General features: G+C 41.3%; 1 protein-coding gene across 1 annotated transcript in view; it reads left to right on the forward strand.

Annotated features, from left to right (window-relative positions):
- The window catches only part of Snd1 (staphylococcal nuclease and tudor domain containing 1), a 403,901-nt gene that overhangs the window by 133,867 nt on the left and 250,144 nt on the right, over positions 1 to 19,890 (forward strand). The window contains exon 11 of the mRNA XM_041675559.1: positions 11,424 to 11,513. Coding sequence (XP_041531493.1) covers positions 11,424 to 11,513 — 90 coding nt within the window. The remainder of the gene's footprint in view (positions 1 to 11,423; positions 11,514 to 19,890) is intronic.

Here is a 19,890-nt window from a genome sequence, read left to right on the forward strand (position 1 = left end):
AGTCTCTCTGCTGTGCACTTACATAATCCAGTCTCCTGTTTCGAAATGCACAAGAAGTTGTTGCATACATTGGACTGGAACTCTGGCTCAGCTGAAGCTTCCTCTGGCACCAGCTAGATAATAGTGTCATACCGAGCATCAGTTTTCCTTCTGTGTTGTTCTAGGAAGAAACTTTTATAATAATTATCCTTTTTAATATGGTGAAGAAAAGATATTCACAAAGAGAATCTACAGAATGATACAATCTCCAAATAGACCCATCCCATCGCTTGTTGGTTGTAGAGAACATCGGTGTCCTGTTGTAAGAGATGTATTTCTGCTCTAATCCTTTCTCTTTCGAGAGCTGTTTGAGGGCTCGCGCAGCACTTTGCTGTGCTGGATGCTTTCACCTGGTTGTAGCCTGTGCTTTACCAGGGCTGTTTCTTCTGAGGACATTGACTCTCCGTTTTTAGCATGGGTATGATGGGCAAAAAATGGAGGAGAAGATTTCAACATTACTAGAAAAGATGATTTGAGGCCAGTTGCTTAATTCTGAGCCTTCAATGAAAAGGAATGCAGTGCCAGTAGGGCAGAGTCAGTTGTGAGCTAACTGGTCCCTGCTGCTATATAGGATACCTATATTCTACCTCCAAAACCTCTGTGTTACCTTTTGCCTTCACTGTTTAAATTTTCATTATTTATCTATTACTGTTACTTTTGTCTTTTTCTTTCTGGTGCTGGGGATCAAAGTGAGTCCTTTGTGTATGCTCTACCGCTCAGCTACATCCCAGCAGAGCTCTTGTCTTTGAGGAATACTTTTCCAGTCTCCTTTTCTCTTCTGCCTGTAAACTCTGGCTTGTTGTGGTAGTCCAGTGAAGGACTTTTCCCCTTTAACACTGACTCGAGTTTCTAGTTCGTCTCAAGAGTTTTTAGCTAGGTAGAAAAGAGACTCTTCTCAGAGATGCTAATTATTTTTCATTTTTCCTCTATTCCATCTGTTCATTTGAACAGCAGCTGATTTCATTTCATTTAGCAAAACCTCACCCCTGTCGTATCTCTGACTGTTACTCCTCCAGAACAAAGGAAGGACGGGGCAATCTTGTACTGCTTTTTCCTTTGCTTGCTAGGCAGACACTCCAACACTAAGTTATAGCCTCAGCTCTCTTTCATCTTAGCTCCAAAATATTTTTTGTTTAGAATTCATCTTAGATTTATGAGGGTTTGGTTGTTTTTCTCTTTTCTTTCTTTACTTCATCTCAGGTAGTTACTTGTTTGATTTAATTGTAGCAATATATTTAGTGTTGAACTGTTACAGTGGGGGCATTTTCAGTTTATCAGTTCAGCTATCCTTGAATAGTAGTTGGTGTTCTGTAAGGATTTCTGATTTTCTAATCACTACTGGCTATTGGCAGATTGTGTCATGTCTCCCACCCTCCGCCCCAAGCCAAAGATTCCCGTTCATTGTATTAAACCTGTAAAGAGACAGGCAATTGCCTTAAAGATATAATGAAACAGGACATGGACACACACGCTTCTCTCTCTCTATTCCCAGATCTCAGAAGGCAGAGGGAGGAGGATGGGAAGTACAAGGTCTGTTTAGAGTTCATAGACATTCTGTCTTAGAAACCGGGCTAAATTAAAAAGAGCATATTGATTGTTTGGCTTTTATTTTCACAGTTGTGCAGTGAGATTTCAAGCCTAGGTGCTCTGAAACGATCATTAATGGCCAGTATTCTTAGTCAGCTAATGTAATATGAGGGAGGCCTTATTCATTGGATTTGCCAATCATGTTATGGAGCTTCAGTGGCAACTCTCTCCTTTTTAACCCACTCAGAGCTGTATCGGTTTTACTTAGTTCCATTATCACAGTAAGTACATTTGAGTTGACAGAAATATTTCCATTTTTTCTTCTTTTATTCACCATTGACACTTTGCAATGGTGTGGCCCCATGCTGGTTACATTTTAGAAACCATAGATACACACACACACACACACACACACACACACACCTCTTCCCTTGTGAGGTGTGGCTGGTAAGATAAGACCCTATGAAGTAATTAAATTATAGTACTAATGTAGGAAGTGATTAGTGCTGTAACTGTGCCTTATCTCTTCTGTCTCTTGACATTAGCTCTCTTGTTAACACCATGTCTGATGTTGTAAAACTTAACTCAGCTAAGTAGATTTTCCCATGGAACTTGTATTTTCCAGCCTGCTTTCTAAGCACGAACTTAGAGTTCACTTATTTTCTCGATTAGATGAGAACTTATCTAAACCATTTAAAGAGCTAAATGATCATGTTGACAGTCATTGGAGTGAACTGAAGCCAATCACCACACCAGGTAGACCTGTAGCTCCTACCATAGTCAGGAACCAGACTCCCATTATTTGGTTGGCAGCAAGTGGTCCGCTCATTCCTGATTACCTAGTGCCAGGAGACGTTTGAAGAATGGCACCTCATTTCATGGCTGTCTTCTGGGGTACTGACCTTGAACTTTGTTCTTTTGAAGTGTGCCACGTCCTTGCTGTTTTCTTATCCCGGACTTGTCTCCTAGGTCCTCTCCACTCCTCTACAGAAGGTGGTGCTGCCATTGTTCCTCATCAGAGCAGATTTTTCTTTTCAGAGCATTTGTGGGTGGAGGAAAGGTGGGAAGTCACACCTGTGCAGGAAGGACAGATGGGGCAGATCCCGGGGCCCGCCTTTTTTAATTTTTTAAAGTTTTTTTTTTTTTCCGGTGAATTTGAGACCTTCCTTTCTGTTTGCTGCACAGTCTCTTACTTGCAATTCTTGGCTCCTTTTGGCATTTAGGTCTGTGAGGTGCCGTGCTGTTCTTTTATTCTTCCCTTCCTCCTTCCTGCAGAAGCTTTTGCAGTGAGGTGAGGGGACTATGCAAGGTTTGCTACTTGAATAGTGGTTAGGACCCTTCGAGCCTTCAAGCTATTTATTCTTAAAGTCTTGATAGTGTCTTTAGGGGTGGGGGTTGGCATTCGGCCAATTCCTTCCCACTTTGACTGTCTGTTCTCTTTCCTCCCCTTTCTCACTGCATGTGAGCAATAAATAGCAAGCACTTCTGAAAAGGCTCTTAGTTGGCTTATGTAATTGAGTAGAAGAGCAGTCTCTTGAGGGAGATTTTTTTTTCTTACATGATAGTCTTGAAAATGGTTCTTTAATTTTGGGATATGCAGGTTCCTGTGGAATATCATCGTGTGCTGTGCACTGGAGATAAGGGGTCAGTCCTTTCAAGGACACAGGCTGCCTTCATTTCTACTTCACTCACTCTTTTGGTTCTGTGACACTGTTCTGCTGGCAGTTTGCCAGGAGACATTTGTAACTGGGACCGTTTTGTGGAATTGCCACTTCCTCTGCCCCTTTCCTGTTACCATGGTAGTGTAAGACTGGCCCTCGGGAAAGAGTGAGTGTCTGCCTGCCTGATCCCTGCTTGGGTGTGGTCAAATTGGCTTGCTCAGTAATAGAATCTCAGAATCTACTCCTAGTGTTAGATGAGTTGGTACTGAGAAATATTTGGAAACTGTCTTCCCATCAGTACTTGAGTGTCACCATTTGTCATCTGTGTAGATGGTCAAGGAGTATTGAATGTCCCAACTGTTATTAACCTACTTGTTATTTTTACTGAGCCATTTTCTTCACTCCAGCTTTTCTAAACCTCTGATCTCTTTTTTCTTTCATGACATTGGCTTCTAGACTAAGCCCATTTGTTATTCTTTCTTTTTTGCTTCCCAGCATTTTCAAGTGTTGCTTATAGACCTTCACTTTTTTCTTTCGGTCCCTGGGATTTGTATGAAATGTATTGGTTGTAAATTTAGTACTTACCCATATTTGTGTCTTGCTTATTCTTAAGATGTATTTTGAGTGAGGAGTACACATAGAGCTAGTTAAGAAATAAAACTCTCCTCCACCCCCGCCCTACCCTCAGTGCAACAACTCCTGGTATGTGTTTGAGTATGTACAGCTTGTGTGCACACTCTCATTTGGCGAAGGGAGCTACTCGCTTAAACTTCACCTCTCCTGCCGTGTAGCTTTGTGCTTAGCAGACTTTAAATAGTGGAAGTGTGCTGCTCTCTGTGTTCAGGACTACAAACCAGTGGCTATCCTTGTGGACCTGTCTCCTGGCTGTCAAGGGAATTGAAAGGTCCTTGATTGTAAATATGCCCAGGGCATGTGATACTGTTCCTATTTTAAGTCTGTAATTCAAATGAAAATTGCAGCCTTTGTTTATTAAAAAGCCATGTGAGGCAGAGCTTCTGGGACGGGTCCATTATTTACTGTTTGAAATTTTATTCATTTAAGTCTGATCATGTCTGTTCTTATTTTAATTCAACAATTTTAAGATCATCACAGAGTGTGATTCTGCTTGGCTACATTAATTAATGTGTTATAGTTTGTTTTATTTTTGAGACAAAAGTCAAACTTCTTACTGACCCTATTTATTTCATGGCACATTTTGTAGTTAAATATTCCCTTTGCATCATGGAAAGCCACATCTGTGCGGACTGGCTTTTTTCCCCTTGTTTTGATAGAGGACAAGAATATAATGTGTGTTTTGTGAGGGAATAGTAGCCAGTTCGTCTGCTGCACACAGGAATAAAAGTAGAAGACGTGGTGAGGAATGGGTGGACGTGATCAGCTAGGTTTCGTGGTAATAAACACCCAGCTTCTGTTTCAGCCTTGACATTATCCCATATTTGCCCCTTAATGTCACGTATTACATTTATGTACGAAAGTCCCTGCATATCATCATTAGCCCTGTTAGTCCACTGTCCTTTATCTTCCTCTATTCTGTATCAGCAACTATTAGCTGTGTTTCATATCTGTGTATATGTTTATAACTTTGCTGCTGACATGGGTCTGTGAATAATAGGATAATACTCTTTGTATTTTTTCTGTAACTTCCTTTTCTTTTTCAATATTTTCACATTTATTCCATGGTTTTGTTGCTCTAATTCAGCATGATTGTTTTATTCCATTACATGACCACACTATCACAGTGTTGATATGGATATTGATATACATGTCTTCTGCATGAGGCCTGGGGTCTACACTAAGTAGCATTCATTAGAGGGGTGTGCCATCCCGACATCAGTGTGCATTACCATGCCAGAGTGACATTTTATGTTTCTGTCAGTAGGTAAAGGGCATTTTTAGTTTCTCCATATTCTTTCTCTAAGAATTTTTGTCAATGTTACAGTTGTAATGTTTCTTTGGTTATTAAAATTATATTTTTTCATCGGCTTACTATTTTGAGTTCTTTAGTAAAGTATCTGAATGTAGTCTTTGCTTCTTTTCTCCTCAGTGTTTTTTTCCAGTTTGTCAGAGTTTCTAACCATGAGTGAATTTATCTGAAAAATCAGAAGAAAAGATTCCACCACACCTCCTGTTCCTCAACCTAAAAGAAACTTGCATCTATACAAATGTAGACCAGCAATAGGTTGCTGTCCATGTAAAGCCATTGCCCCCTTTGGTATTTAACAACCCTGCTTTAGTGGTCATCGTCTCGATCTAAGAACACCCATCTTTCCGTTGCTGGGCTATCGCCTGTCATTTCTCTCATCTGAAACCTCAAACTCTTCACCCTATTTTTTCACAGCTCCTGCTTCATTTCTATTTGTTTTCAGCACAACTAGTTTGTTTGCTTTCTCTCAATTTTCAGAAATTTTCTCTCAATATATTCATTTTTAGTTCTAATGAGACTTTTATTCATACTATTGTAGGAATAAGCCATGATAAGCTAAATATGAACAGATCACCCACTTCAACCTTTATCACCTGCCAGAGAAGGACTCAGCCATTGATAAGTCTAATGAAGGCCTGAGTCTCAGTAGTTTACCTTGAAGCAATACCTGGTTGCAGGAATGACCATAAACTGAGATTACCCGAACACCACCCAAGGACAGACCATCCAAAGGAAATGCCTAATGTTCCAAACTGTTGTAGATAGGATCACCTGCCAGCACACACTCACTAGGACACCCCTAGACAAATGTCAGCCAATCAGGAGTCATAAACCTCAGAAACCCCTCACCTACACCTTTACGACTACTGTAAAACCCTACTGTAACTGAGCTTGGGGCTCTCCGTTTATTCCAGTACATTGGACATGCAGAGAGATCGAGTTTGCAAACTTGCATAAAATAAAGGCTCTTTGCTTTTACGTAGGGGACTCGGTCTCCTTGTTGGCTTTTGGGGGACTTAGCGGATTTGGACATAGCATTATCCCCAAGAACTACCCTGCTGAATTTACCAAGACCACTCTTGGCTGGTATCAGAATTTGAACCTTCACCCCTGTCTTGCTTACTTCACATTTCAGTATTTGATACAACTGATGAGTCCATCTGCTCCATCACTTTAGCTCCCCTCTCTCCCTGCACATACTCGTTACCTCTCGGTGCTAGACAGGTTCCGGAGGAGCCAGTTACCACTCTCCATGCTGCCGCTTTCAGACTGTTGAACCGGTTCACACACACTCCAGCTCTACGTTTGTGCATCCAGCTGTCCACTTGTCTCCACGTGGATCTTAGCAGCTGAAGCTTGCAGGACCACAGCTCCGCTCCTGCTCTTGCTTCTTTCCCTAGTCCACACCATCTGGTCTCCCTCTTCATTTGATGTCCCCTACTCATTGGATCCAAAAGTCATCCTTGATTTTTGCCTTCCTTTCACATTCCACGTTCTATTTAGTATCTGTCTTTCAATTCTTGTATTTCTTTCTGACCACAGCTTACCTCTTTGCTGCTTCCACCCATTTGTAGTAGTATAGCATCATGTTCTACCTAGATTGCTATATTAATTTTCCAATGTATCTGGCTTCCCTTGTTACAATGTAAATTCTCCTCCAAAGATAATGGTGATCCTCATGTCAATCACATCCCTTTAAGTATTTTGAGTGGGGAATGTAAATTGAGGTTGCTGGGAAATAAGCTGCTTCTCCCATCTCCCTTGTTTGGTCTGGAGGCCTCGTATCTCTGTCTTGTCTTGAACCCTCCCAGTACCCGTGATTTGCACTAAGTTCTCTTTGCTTGAATTCAGATGACCACTTCTCCTTGAATCTCCCATTAATTTCAGAATGTAGTAATAAGAGCGGCGGGGCTGCATCCCCAGCACCCCGGCAGCCTGGCTAGCTTATGCTCCGAAATAACAACACACAAACTGTATTCATTTTAACACTGTTTGGCCCTTTAGCTCTAGCCCTTACAGGCTAATTTTGATATCCCGATCAACCCATCTCTAATAATCTGTTAGAACCGGTCTTACCGGGAAGATTCTAGCCTAGTCCATTCTGGGTCGGAGCTTCATGGCGTGTGTCTGCCACGGAGCGGGGCATGGCATCTCTCTCTCTCTCTCTCTGAGGCGTCTGCTCCCGAGAGAAGAGCTGTGGAGTCTGACCTCACTTCCTCTTCCTCCCAGCATTTTGTTCTGTTTATTCCACCCACAGGGCCAAGCAGTTTCTTTATTGCTTAACCAATGAAATCAACAGATTGATATATGACACTCCCACATCATCAGAAAGTGTAATCTCAGTAAACCTGCCACAAGCATAACATGTCAGCACTCCACTCAAACTTCCTATTTTATGCCAAAGATTTTAGGGATAGGATTGGAAAAGCCTGAAAGCAAGGATTTGACAGGAGGTCTCTGTTTTGTACTTCAAAAGATCTTTGACCCCACATTTTCCTGTTATGGCTACTGGCCTAAAATAAAATGCCTCCTGTCAAAAGGCCAGATGTCTCTTCATGTGCTGAGCTGTGGGTGTTGGGCCTCCTGCTGGAGGAGGGGGACAGATGATTGCACTTATCTCTCTGTCTCTAACGTGAGTCATTGCAGGGCCTACACGCAATGTCAGTTCTCAGGAGGAATGGTAATCACAGCACATATTGGTTTGTGTATTATTCGCCCACCAGATAAAGCAAGCATTCTCTTCTATTTTTATTTTGAAAAAAATATTTCCATGTAAATTAGAATCTAAACTAGACAGTCCTTTTTAGCAGAAGATTCAGCTGCAGTCCTCTTTCCCCAGAATACATCCCATACCTCAATTGCCTCTTAGAGATTTCAAAGGCTTTTATGTACCTGGTGATTTAGAGGAATTGCTTTTATTTTGTGGCTTCTTAGGGACTTCTAATATCTCTGTTGTAAGATGTTTGTAGATGTCAATAGCTCCTAGTTCTGACGGGTTAGAGTAACAAGATCGTTCTGTTTGCCCTTGCTGTCCCTGGTTTCTGCTTGTGCTGTTTGTTCTTTCCTAGCACCATGAGAGACATAATCAGACTCCGAGTTTCCCCTGTCTATTATTAGGGTGCTTGCTGGCATACTGTTTCCTCACTTTTCTTCTTTTGAGGGGATTTTGTATCAGCCCCGTCCCCAAGAGTACCTTGAAAATATTATTCTTGTTTACATAAAAATGTATATATCATCCTGTGGCCTTCTCTGGGATACTTTCCAGAATTATATTTCTTGCCTTTCAATTTTAGTATTAGCATTACAGTCAAGTGTCATTTTCTCATTCCTGTGTGGAGGTTCAGGGTGTGTAGGTAGGTAAGGAGTGGAAATTCAGATTTCTTGGCACGGCGTAAGGCTGTGAATGGTAAACATCGGTGTTTTGTTCAATTAATTTAAAACATTTTTGTTCACTAAGACTTTTGTAATCATACTGCTCTTCTTTGTAAATAGATTTTTCTCTCTTGCTTGGTGAGTGTGAATCCATTGGTTCTGTTTTATTCCTGAGGGCTGATTCTGATAACGATTGATTTTTGTCTTTATTAAAAATCCTGTTGGAACTGGGATGGAGCTCAGTGGTAGAGGTCTTTTCGAAGATGTGCAAACTCAGGTTTGACTCTCCTTACTGAAAAACAAAACAAAATCCTGTCCATTGCTCATAACTAAAATCTGTCAGCAGTTCTTCTGTGCCATTGAGTGTCATCAGTAACTCTTTTCAGTACTTCTGTGTTAAATATTATATTTGCAGCAAACATTTATTCATGATGGATCAAAGAGACAGTTCCAACAAAGTCCATCTTTGCAAAACAAAGAATTTACTGGTTTTACAGAAGTGGGTATGGTCCTTAAAGGAGCACAAATGATCCAAAGCTTACCACACCACAGAGCAGCCCACCCTCCCATGAGTGATGACGGGTGTAAGCCGGGTCTTTGTACTCCTATCCATCAACTGCAGACTGCTTGGGGGGTCTCTTCTCCCTAGGAACCTCGGGGAGGAACCTGAACTTTTAGATTCAGGTTTCTGTCATTTCTGAGGTTGGTTTATTTCCTGCTGCACAACAACTTCTTAAGTTGTGGTCCCTTGATTATACTTGACTTTCAGGACATTTATTAAATATTCATAAATACACTTTTTTAAAAATTACCCATCATTCCCTTTAGACCGTGCAGCTCCTACTCAGCATGTCCACTTTGATTCTTCTCCTGTTCTGAGAATTGGCTGTGTAATTCTCATGTTAGGATCATACATATGCATAGGTACTGGTCCTGTTGATGCAAGACATTTTTCTGAGATCGGACACTCAAGCTCTTGAAATTATGTGCCTTCTCTTTCTGATAATTGCTGGGACAACAATCCTTTTCTTTTTCTTTAATTCCACAAAGGAAGTCAATGACAGTGGGATGATGAATGTGATGCTCAAAATTTCTTGTAACTGAAAGAATTATTTACATTCTCATATGAGATTTTCTTGTCCATGGCACTGAATTGAAATTTCTTATGTGTTCAATACATCAAAGCTTAGTGAGCTTCTGAGAGGAAGCACCTACTTCATTTTCCTTTTCCTTAATATTGACGTTAGGATGAGTTTTGAATAGAGCCTTAAAATGATGGAAAGCTATTTAAGGAGAAAAAGAAGGCACAAATACCCACTTAATGTGAGCACACACTAAACGGGAGGTCCTGTGTGTGCCTCTGAGGAGCTAGAAGAAGAAAGAAATGTGTAGGATCTTTGTTGTCTTGGAACTTCAAGCCCCATGTGAAAGAGACTCTGAAGTCGCCATATCAGACTGGATATAATCTCTTTTTTTAAGCACATCTCCCCAGTTTCCACCCCCACCAAAGGCAGGCCACTCTGGACTTCTTATCCCTGCCATCGTGACTCAGTGTTGTATGTCTGCCATTTTGTTTCCTCTGTTCTCTGAGCTGTCAGATTCTGATAATTCATTTCTTTAAAAGGTTCTCATAGCTCTTAAGTTCTATTTTTTCCCACTCCTCTCACTTTATCAAGACTTTCTCATCATCTGCAGGTGACGGCTGTTTGGAGCAACCTTGGAAGAGGAGTGTAGTAGGTCCATAAGGTGATGAGCCAGGTTGTACACATTGAAAATACATTCCACATCTCGTGGGGGTGGCACATGTCTTTAATCCCAACACTCCAGAGGCAGAGGCAGGCGGCTCTCTGTGAGTTCGAAGCCAGCCTGGTCTACAAGAGCTAGCTAGTTCCAGGACAGGCTCCAAAAGCTACAGAGAAACCCTGACTCGAAAACAGCAACAACCCCCGCCCCCCAAAAAAAACAAAAACAAAAAACCCTTTCCCCTCTCTTCCTTGCTCTGTTTTTGTCCTGAAAATACATTAGATTTTATGTCAACAAACCTCTGCTGGATCACTTCTTTCTTTTCATTTCCCTCAATTCTTAGCACATCTTTGGTGTTGCTACTTTGTATCTAGGATCTCTTGTATTACATTTTGTTTTGAATCCAGCTGTATATAAAGTAGCTAATATGTAAGTATATTTTTGTATAAATTTACATATCACCTAGTTTTTATAAAATAATATATATATTAGCTAGTTTATATATAGTTAGTAGTTGGTTGGCACTTAAAGGCAGTTTTGAAATTAGATTTCGTGCGTGCTTACGTGTGTCCAGTGGGCTCCAGAGTACACTGAATTTCTTCAGTGTGTCCAGTGGGCTCCAGAGTACACTGAATTTGTTCAGTGTGTCCAGTGGGTTCCAGAGTATACTGAATTTCTTCAGTGTGTCCAGTGGGCTCCAGAGTACACTGAATTTGTTCAGTGTGTCCAGTGGGTTCCAGAGTATACTGAATTTCTTCAGTGTGTCCAGTGGGCTCCAGAGTACACTGAATTTCTTCAGTGTGTCCAGTGGGCTCCAGAGTACACTGAATTTGTTCAGTGTGTCCAGTGGGTTCCAGAGTATACTGAATTTCTTCAGTGTGTCCAGTGGGCTCCAGAGTCCACTGAATTTCTTCAGTGTTGCTCATTTCCAGTTTGGATCACTACACTCACTCCTTTTGAGCCTGCCAGTTGAGAAGCATTTCAACCAACAATTTAGTAACTAGTTATATGGTCTAGCTTAGTTAATATTTGTGATCATAGGAGACAGGCTCACATATATTCCTGTGTGTTAGAGTATTCCCTTTGTTAATTTTTTTCCATTCTTAATAGCTTTTGTTGTTGTTGTTTTGGGGCAGGATAAGAATAAGAAGCTGCGTCCCCTGTATGACATTCCCTACATGTTTGAGGCCCGGGAATTCCTTCGTAAAAAGCTCATCGGGAAGAAGGTAAGTGATGAGCATGCATTCGTAAACGTTTGGACTTGGTCTCATGCTTTAGGAGTGATAATTTTAGACGAGGTTCTTTCTAGGCTTTTTAGCAGCAGATGATACTCCCGAACAAGTCTAGTGGAATTACTTTGATATGAAGAGAGGTGTGTCTATGTGTCAGGAAGTGGTCCCCTTTGGGAGATGTTTAAAATTGGGGCCCTGACCATAGTTTGATTGTCAGTGCTCTCACGGCAAGTTCCAGGCTCAATTCCAGTTTCAATAATTGCGTATTGCCCCATGCTGCATTCATTTGGCTCTTCTATTCTCTCCCGCCACCTCCATTATAAGTATGGGACCATGGGAGTTAGTAGTGAGGGAAAGTTGCTGCTTTTTGTGTGTTTCTTCTGCTTCTGAGGAGCAAGATGACTACAGGAGAGAGAAGTCCTGTTCTCTGTTAAGAATATGTGTAGGGAAATGGATTGTACGTTAATTCTACCTGGCCTTTGAAATTTCCAGTAGCCCCTACTCCAGCTACTGAACAGCAGGGACTTTAATGGGCAATGGTTGGGTGGCTTCTCAGGAGCCACTGTAAAGGCTGCTTGCTGGGTAGTATGTTGACTTTGCAGTCTAAAGGCTAGAGTGCACGTCCTTATACTGTTACTTTTATGGCAATATTCTTCAAGTGTTATGAATAGTGGCCTTTTTAATATACCTTCCTCCCTCCCCCGACTTCTTATTCCAAAGTCCAGGATTAGTTCAAAGAAAACAAATGGGATGGCTGTTCAGGAAGGGACTCTAAAGCATGTTTTAGTTTAGGATTTTCATTTAGTTTAGAGACTTCATATTATGGGTTGTTGTTAAATATCTTCTGCATACTATAGTACTTCAGAATACTATCATCTAGTTAGGTCTGGTCTTTTTTTTTTTTTAAACATAATTTCTTTATTGATTCTTTGGGTATTTTATATAATGCACCCCAATTCCGTTCACCTCCCAGTCCCCCACATATTCTCCCCTTACCTCTGCAGCACCCCTGTGTTGCCAGAGCCTGCTTATTTGTTTCCTGGCCACCCATACTCCTGAAATAATCACACAAAAATCTGTATTAATTACAATATTATTTGGCCAATAGCTTAAGTATATTTCTAACTTTTGTATCTTAAATTAACCCATATTTATTAATCTTTGTTTCACCACATGGCAGTGTCTTACATGCAAAGTTCCGGTACGTCTGTCTCCTGCTGGAGTACTTGAGTATTTAATAAAGCCTCCTTCTAGAGGCTGCATGGCTTCTCCTCTGACTCTGCCTACTCTCTCTATTTTTTGGAGCCTGGCTATATTCTGTTAAGCCACTAGGGTTCCTGGGGCTCATGGTTTCCCTTGTGTGCGCTGAGGAGTTTGGCCAGCAGGTGTCAGCTCTCTTGCTGCGGTGTCCAGTGAGAAGCAGGGCCAATGAAGGGTGGACCAGCTCAGCATGGCTCTCGGGTTTTATCTCCCTTGATCCTGTGTCTTCCTGAAGTGACACACACCACAGACATCAGTGTGATCTGGTCTTCACCCTTAAACTCATGTTATTTACTCCTCCCGTAGACTTAGGATGTTTGACAGTTTAAGACAACTCTGGATTTCAGCTAGTGTGTGATACACCCATTCTTACAGACAAGATACAGTGTGTTTCAGGACAGCTTCAAGCATACAGTGTACCAAAAGGTCTCCCTGAACTCTTGCATTTTTTCCCGAGGTTCTGGGATTACAAACATGTTCTCTCTCTCTCCCTCTCCCTCTCCCCTCCCCCCCCCCCTCTCTCTCTCACACACACACACACACACACACACACGCTTTTGAATTATAAATATAGTCGCTTGTCTGGCCATGGTGAAAAATGCCTGTTGTCCTGATATTTGAGAAGTTGAAGCAGGGAAGAGTTCAAGGTCAGCCTAGACTACTTGCTATCCCATCTTAAATAAACAAACTTTATAAATAAGTAGGTTTATTATATATCATGGTTAGTAGTAGCATGACAAATCATAGCAGGATATTTTGAAGTTGGATGTAAGTTGAATTCACCAATCTGGATTCCCTAAAATGAGTATTAAATCTCCTCAGGTTCCTTCAGAGAATAGGCTCATTTGTCATTGTATAAAAGTTGACAGAGCGCTATATTCATTCATGAAGTGTAGTGCAAATGATGGCTTTAAGTCTCTTTCAATTTCCAGATCCCCTGTTATCTGATGTAATGTCTAACATCTCCATCCCTTCCACTTGATATCATATCACTCATTCACTGTCTTATAAACAGTTGCACATAGACAACCAAGGAATTCCATGGATTTTTGAAGGAAACCTGTCCAGTCACCCAGAAGTGACATTACATAATTGATTCATGTGGGAAGGTCTGTCATATTATGGCAGTCACTAGTATCCTTTACATATTTTCCTGCTGTGATTCTGTGTCATCTCTGGGCACACAGATCACAGTCTTTTGCAGCTGCTGCTGAGTAGCCCTGGGGGGCTAGCCAGGCCTGTGCTCTCAAGGACTGTGTGTCAGGCCACTGTCAAGTCCTTCATCACAAGACAAAAGGATTGCCCTCAAGTGTCAGGCATGATGTCAATTCTTAAGCAATTATGTGCCTTCTTAGTGGGAGCAGCTTCATTTACTGGTTCCTTTGCAAGGGGCTTGATTAAATTCCGTTCGTGCGGAGATTTGCGCTTTGTCCCCCACAGTGACATTGTGTAAATGATGAATACTGTATCCTCATGTAGGGAGCTGGATGCGTCTCAGCTCTGCTGGGCTGGAGCATTTCTCATGCTAACCACTTTTCCTGATTCACCACCTGAAACCACTTGCCTGTCTTCTGGGCCTGTCAGTTATGACAGTCAGCACCCATGAGCTCTGGCGTCTGGGAGCAGGCAGGGCAGTTGCTGCCTCGGGGGGGCTGGCAGGATGGCTAGCACATCATTGCACATTTCTGCCAATTCCCTTCAGACCTGTGCAGCTGTTCAGCATGGTACATGCTGATTAGGAGCCACTGTGAGGAGCATGTGTGTCTGTGTGCATAAAAGCTGATTAGGGCAGCCTGTCACAGGTTAAGGAAGATGTGGAAGCGAAATCATCCTCTCTGCCTCCTCCCCGAGAGTCAGTGATAATGGCATTTTTGAGAGATGTCTAGAATGTGGAGAATTAAGATGGAAGGTAAAATGTTAAGGTATTTTATTAGTTTTGATGGCCTCTTTTCCAGCTGTGAGCATTCACATTGGTTTGAATCTATTTACATAGGCTTCAGTCTGGCTGTGGGCCAAACAGCCTTAGTAAGGATGACTGCTCTTGAGTCTTGCTTTCATCATTTGTGGACTGGGGTAGTGTTTGCCTCTCCTTTCCCAGCACCTTGCTATGAGAATACAAGATGCTACTCTCTTTCATGTTGGTCCAGATGCTAGGAAGGTGTGTTCCCTAAAAGGAGTAATTTTTCTTCGGAATTTAGAGTGGCCCTGCGCTTTTATATTGATTTCTGACTCTCAGGTCAAGAGAAATGAATCAGCATACGACTGGCATCATGATTACATTGTTGTTTCTATTGAGTTTCCCACTTTTGTACTTACTGTGCAGGTTAATGTGGTAACTGATTAGCTGTGGGATCAGGATGTTGGCCTCCTCCAAAGAAACATGTATTCCATACTAAAGGGGGGGTGCATGTTTGAGGGTGTGCATCACCTCATTCTCTTCTTGCCCTATTTATTACCTGTTGTCCTCTCACTAAGATCTCAATTGACAGATATTCATGGTAAATGACTTTCCTGCTTATATCTTCCCTGGCTCATCATGACATTGAACTTCGTGATAATTTTAGTTTTTCATTTATTTTGTTTAACACTCAATGTCTAGGATGTGACTTTTTTTAAAAAAGTTTTTATTGATTCTTTATGGATTTCACATTATGCACCTCGATCTCTCTGTCTGCCTGTCTGTCTGTCTGTCTTTGTGTCTGCCTTCCTGCTCGTCTATGCACCGCCCCCTCCACATCCATAAAGCACAGCTCATGTGAAAAAGTGAGAGTGCCCATCTCAGTCATTTTGTTTTCAGTGAAATAACTGGGTCTTCACTGGGGATTTCCTTCAGCTTTCTCACAGAGCATGTAACGTTGAGTCCCAGTATTTTCTCCCTTGTCACACGGCATTTACCACTGAGATATGAATCATTCCTGTAACTCTTGTCCCTTAATTGCAGAATTTCTATCACCATGGGAACCATTGTATTCAGAGTTGGAACGTGTTTAAATAATTGAGGGTCAAAAATGGTAGAGATGCTATGACTGCAAGAAGCCTGAATTCACAGACGCAGCAAAGCTAGGGGTAGATGGCCACCGTAGCTTCCTTTTAATAAATCTTTTGATGAGACTCATTTGTAAACTAATTGGTGCCTTTGTTTCATTTTTATGTCATTGAAATTTTTTTTTCTGTTAACTAACTTGGCTTGTAAAATTAGCCTTCTTTTTTCGTGATTGATGCAGACATTTTAGAATTATGGGGTTAGAAATCCTTCATTGAAGATTATTTCATCCCCAGATTGTTTTCATTGTTGCTCTCTTTTAAGAATCCACCTTTCTAAAACATGTACTTTTGGAACGCAAGGCAGAAATAATCTCCATAGCCAAATCAGTCATATTTAGAACTGACCTATTATCTTGTATCAGACATGCCACCTATTCTTTTCTGGTTCGTTGGGAATTAATTATCTTTTTGTGCCAGTTATTCCTTTGTGAGTCACTTAGAGGGAAGAATGGTATATTTCCACTCATTCCTTCAGAGGTCCTCTTCATGATCAGCCCCATTGCTGTGGACCTGTGCCCTCATGGCAGCTAGGAAGAGCTAAGCGTCTTCCCAAGGTGGGATGCTATTAACTACTTTCTCCATCAAGGGTCTACCTCCCAAGAATGCTGTCACAACCCAATTCCTTCTGTGGAAACCAAGCCGTCTACACATGGGTCTTCCCAGACACTCACCAACTGTATGTGCATATTCTCACCCTTTGGTAGCCATAGGGTGTTCGTTCCTGTACCTCATTGAATGGCCAAAATGTTCACACAAATCCTCCTTATAAAATGATATAATATTTGCATATAACCTGTGCATATCCCCTGCAAATAGTTTGAATCATCTCTAGAATATTTATACTTCATATACTGTAAATGTTATATAAATAGATGTTATGCTATATTGCTGAGGAAGTAATGACAGAGAGAGAGCAATGCACATGTGTAAATTAGGCTCACATCTTTTTTCATGTGTGTGTAACTCGCTATTGATTGAGTCTGTAAACTTGGAGCCTGTAGACCTGCGGAGGCTGGAGCCTGTGTATCTAAAATTTCCCTCTGCCTTTCATTGCACTGCTCTTCTTGTATCCTCTTCTGGCTTGGGCTTCTGCACCCATCTTTTTAAGATTTCTTTTTATTTTATGTATGTGTACCTGCAATTATGTATATGAACTATGTGGATTCCTGTGGTTATAGTGTCCAGAAGAGGACATTGGATTGATACCCTGGAACTGGAATTGCAGCCATTTGTGAGCTTCTGCATCGGTGCTGGGAACCAAACATGAATCCTTGCCCAGAGCAGCAAGTGTTCTTAACCACTAAGCCCTTTCTCCAGCCTCTCCTGCAGCATTCTTGCCGATTTTTTCCTGTCTCTTTTTCCATGCAATGCTAATAAAATGGAATCTTCATCAATGTCATTCACACCGTGCATTTGCCAAATAATGCTGGCTTCCATTGCTCTTGGTGGCCTGCTACCATTGTTTACAGCACAATGTGGTCCCCTGTGTCTTATTTTCTTTATTTCCCCCTTTCTGTTTACTTTATTTTTGTCGTTTAAGATGCAAGTTAAATTTGACCTAAAATCTTCTTGGTGTTTCCTGCTTTCCCATATGTGTACATTTCATAGTTTACAATACTGTATGTGGGAAACCGTATGTAAATAGTGACCACTCTTATAATGTTTATTTTTTTATGTACATTAGGTCTTATGATCTTCATGTTCAGAAAGAGAGTTCATGTGCATAGTAGGTGCACAGTCAATTTTTACTATGTCAGTTAACTTCAAAATCACTGGGTTCAAGTTGTAAAGATGAGTTTGCACCCAAAAATAAGAAGATAAGAACAAAGTGGGGAGGGATTTGATGTCAGACTCTCTAGATTAACCTGAATCATTCAAGTAGTCTTGGTCAAGATGGCTTCCTTTATTCAGTAACCCCAGATAAATCGAGAAATGGCTAATGCTATATGCTGTAGATGTCTGTGCTCTGGGACATTATGCTTCTGGGAGCTAGGCTGATCAACTTAACTGTTATAGCTTTCTTCTTACTAGATGAATATTTAAAATATCTAAGCATGTCTTATAAACTCTTTCATTGTTGTCATTTGGCAAAGACTTTTGTATGACTTTTTGGTAGTGGCAATTCCTTTGTATTTTAATATATACATCTTACAGACCAGGCAGTGGCAACACACACTTTTCTTTATATATATATATATATTATGTATACAATATTCTGTCTGTGTGTATGCCTGAAGGCCAGAAGAGGGCACCAGACCCCATTACAGATGGTTGTGAGCCACCATGTGGTTGCTGGGAATTGAACTCAGGACCTTTGGAAGAGCAGGCATCGCTCTTAACCTCTGAGCCATCTCTCCAGTCCAGGTAACACACACTTTTAATCTCAGTAGCTACACTAGTTGCCATGGAATCCAGGCAGTACATATCTTTAATCCCAGTGGTGCAGGCCTTTGACCCCAGCCATAGTGAGGATTATAAAATGGGAGGAGACAGCTCTCAGACACAGTCTCATTCTTAGATTTTTGGAGGCAGGATTGCCGTTTTTAGACTGAGATCAAGGTAAGAGTTTTTTTTATTTCTTTAATGATATTATGGTATTGTATTTTTTCTGCCTGTGTATTTTGATTAAAAGGTTTCATATGCAGCCCTGACTAACCTGGAACTAGCTATACAGATAGGCTGTTCCTGTACTTATAGAGATTTGTGTTTATCTCCAAAGTTCCAGGCCTTTTCCATTCATGTATTTTGACCAGTTGCAACCACTGTTTATTGAATTTTCTCTCACAATAGGCACTGAATTTTTAAGAGCATATTTTCATGTTTGATTTTTTTACCTACACTTTGAAAAGTATAGAATAGTCCCATTTTTACAGATAAAATCCTAAAAGCCATAGAAATTGAATACTTTACCCATATGCTTTCACTTTGTTATGTTGAATTAAAGACCAATCCAGAAGGATCTCTTTCCCTGTGTGTATACTGATTTGAATGCCAGTAAGGCCATAGTACTTTAGGGGCAGTGTCAATTTCCGTGTATAGTATGCGTTTGACATGCTACAAGAAGTTGATTCTTCATCTGCCTTGTCCTAGTCTTTTGCTTTGAGGAGGTATCTGCCTTCTGAGTGCTTACAGCACTCTAGACATTATCTCATTAGTCTTTGAGATGTCCCTGTCAGGTTTGGGGGGTGTTTATAGAACACAGTCACATTGCATGCTTTTCCCACTTCACACAGACAAGGGGCTCAAGAGCAATGTGGCTGAGATGGTGACAAAGCTTTAGTTCTTTCTCCCTAATCCTTAGGCATAGCTACAGATATGAACTGAGCATCTGAGAGTAAGGAGGGAGGGACAGGTGCTGCTCACCCTCTACTTACCTCCCACCCCTGAGTCTGGAGGATCAACAACTTCTAGATGCTTGTTCTTCTGAACAGGAACAGATCTCTGAAGGTGCCAAAGCCACAATCTTAGAAAGGGCTATTTTTCTTTCAGCCTGGATGAGCTCCTCAAGTGCATAGAGCCTTCTGGAGGAGAGGCCCTCAGCTTCTCTGGCTGGCCACCAGGTCGGGCCTTTTTGTTAACCACTCATTTTTAACTGACTAGCTGTTTGAGAGTGTTAGCCAATTAGTTGTGCCGAATACGAAGCACACACCCAGCAGGGTTGGAATTCTTGTTCCTAACTACCTCTGATGTGTTTTAGCTTGAGTTTTAAAAACATTTTTTGTCATCTCCACATATTTCACTTCATATTAATTTGATTCATCCACACTATGGAAAAGTTCTTTACATTAATGACCAAACAGTCCCTCAGATTGTGAATGCATTGTGATTTAAATTGACAGCTTTATATGATGAGGCTTGTCCTTGCCTTCCAATGCCAGCTGTTGCCATCAGTGTGGCTGTAAATTTTTGAACAAGTGACTGGAGACACTCAGGAGATGAAGAGGTGCTCTGGATGACTTATATCATCTAGCAGAAGACTCCTTTTGGGCATGAAGAGCTTAGGCCAACATCCACTGGACACCAAGGTCTATTGTGTATAGTCTTTACCTTTTGGGTTTCAGCAATG

This window comes from Microtus oregoni, unplaced genomic scaffold (genome assembly GCF_018167655.1).
Source record: "Microtus oregoni isolate MIOR12 unplaced genomic scaffold, Mior012 000026F_ref0000081, whole genome shotgun sequence".
NCBI lineage: Eukaryota > Metazoa > Chordata > Mammalia > Rodentia > Cricetidae > Microtus > Microtus oregoni.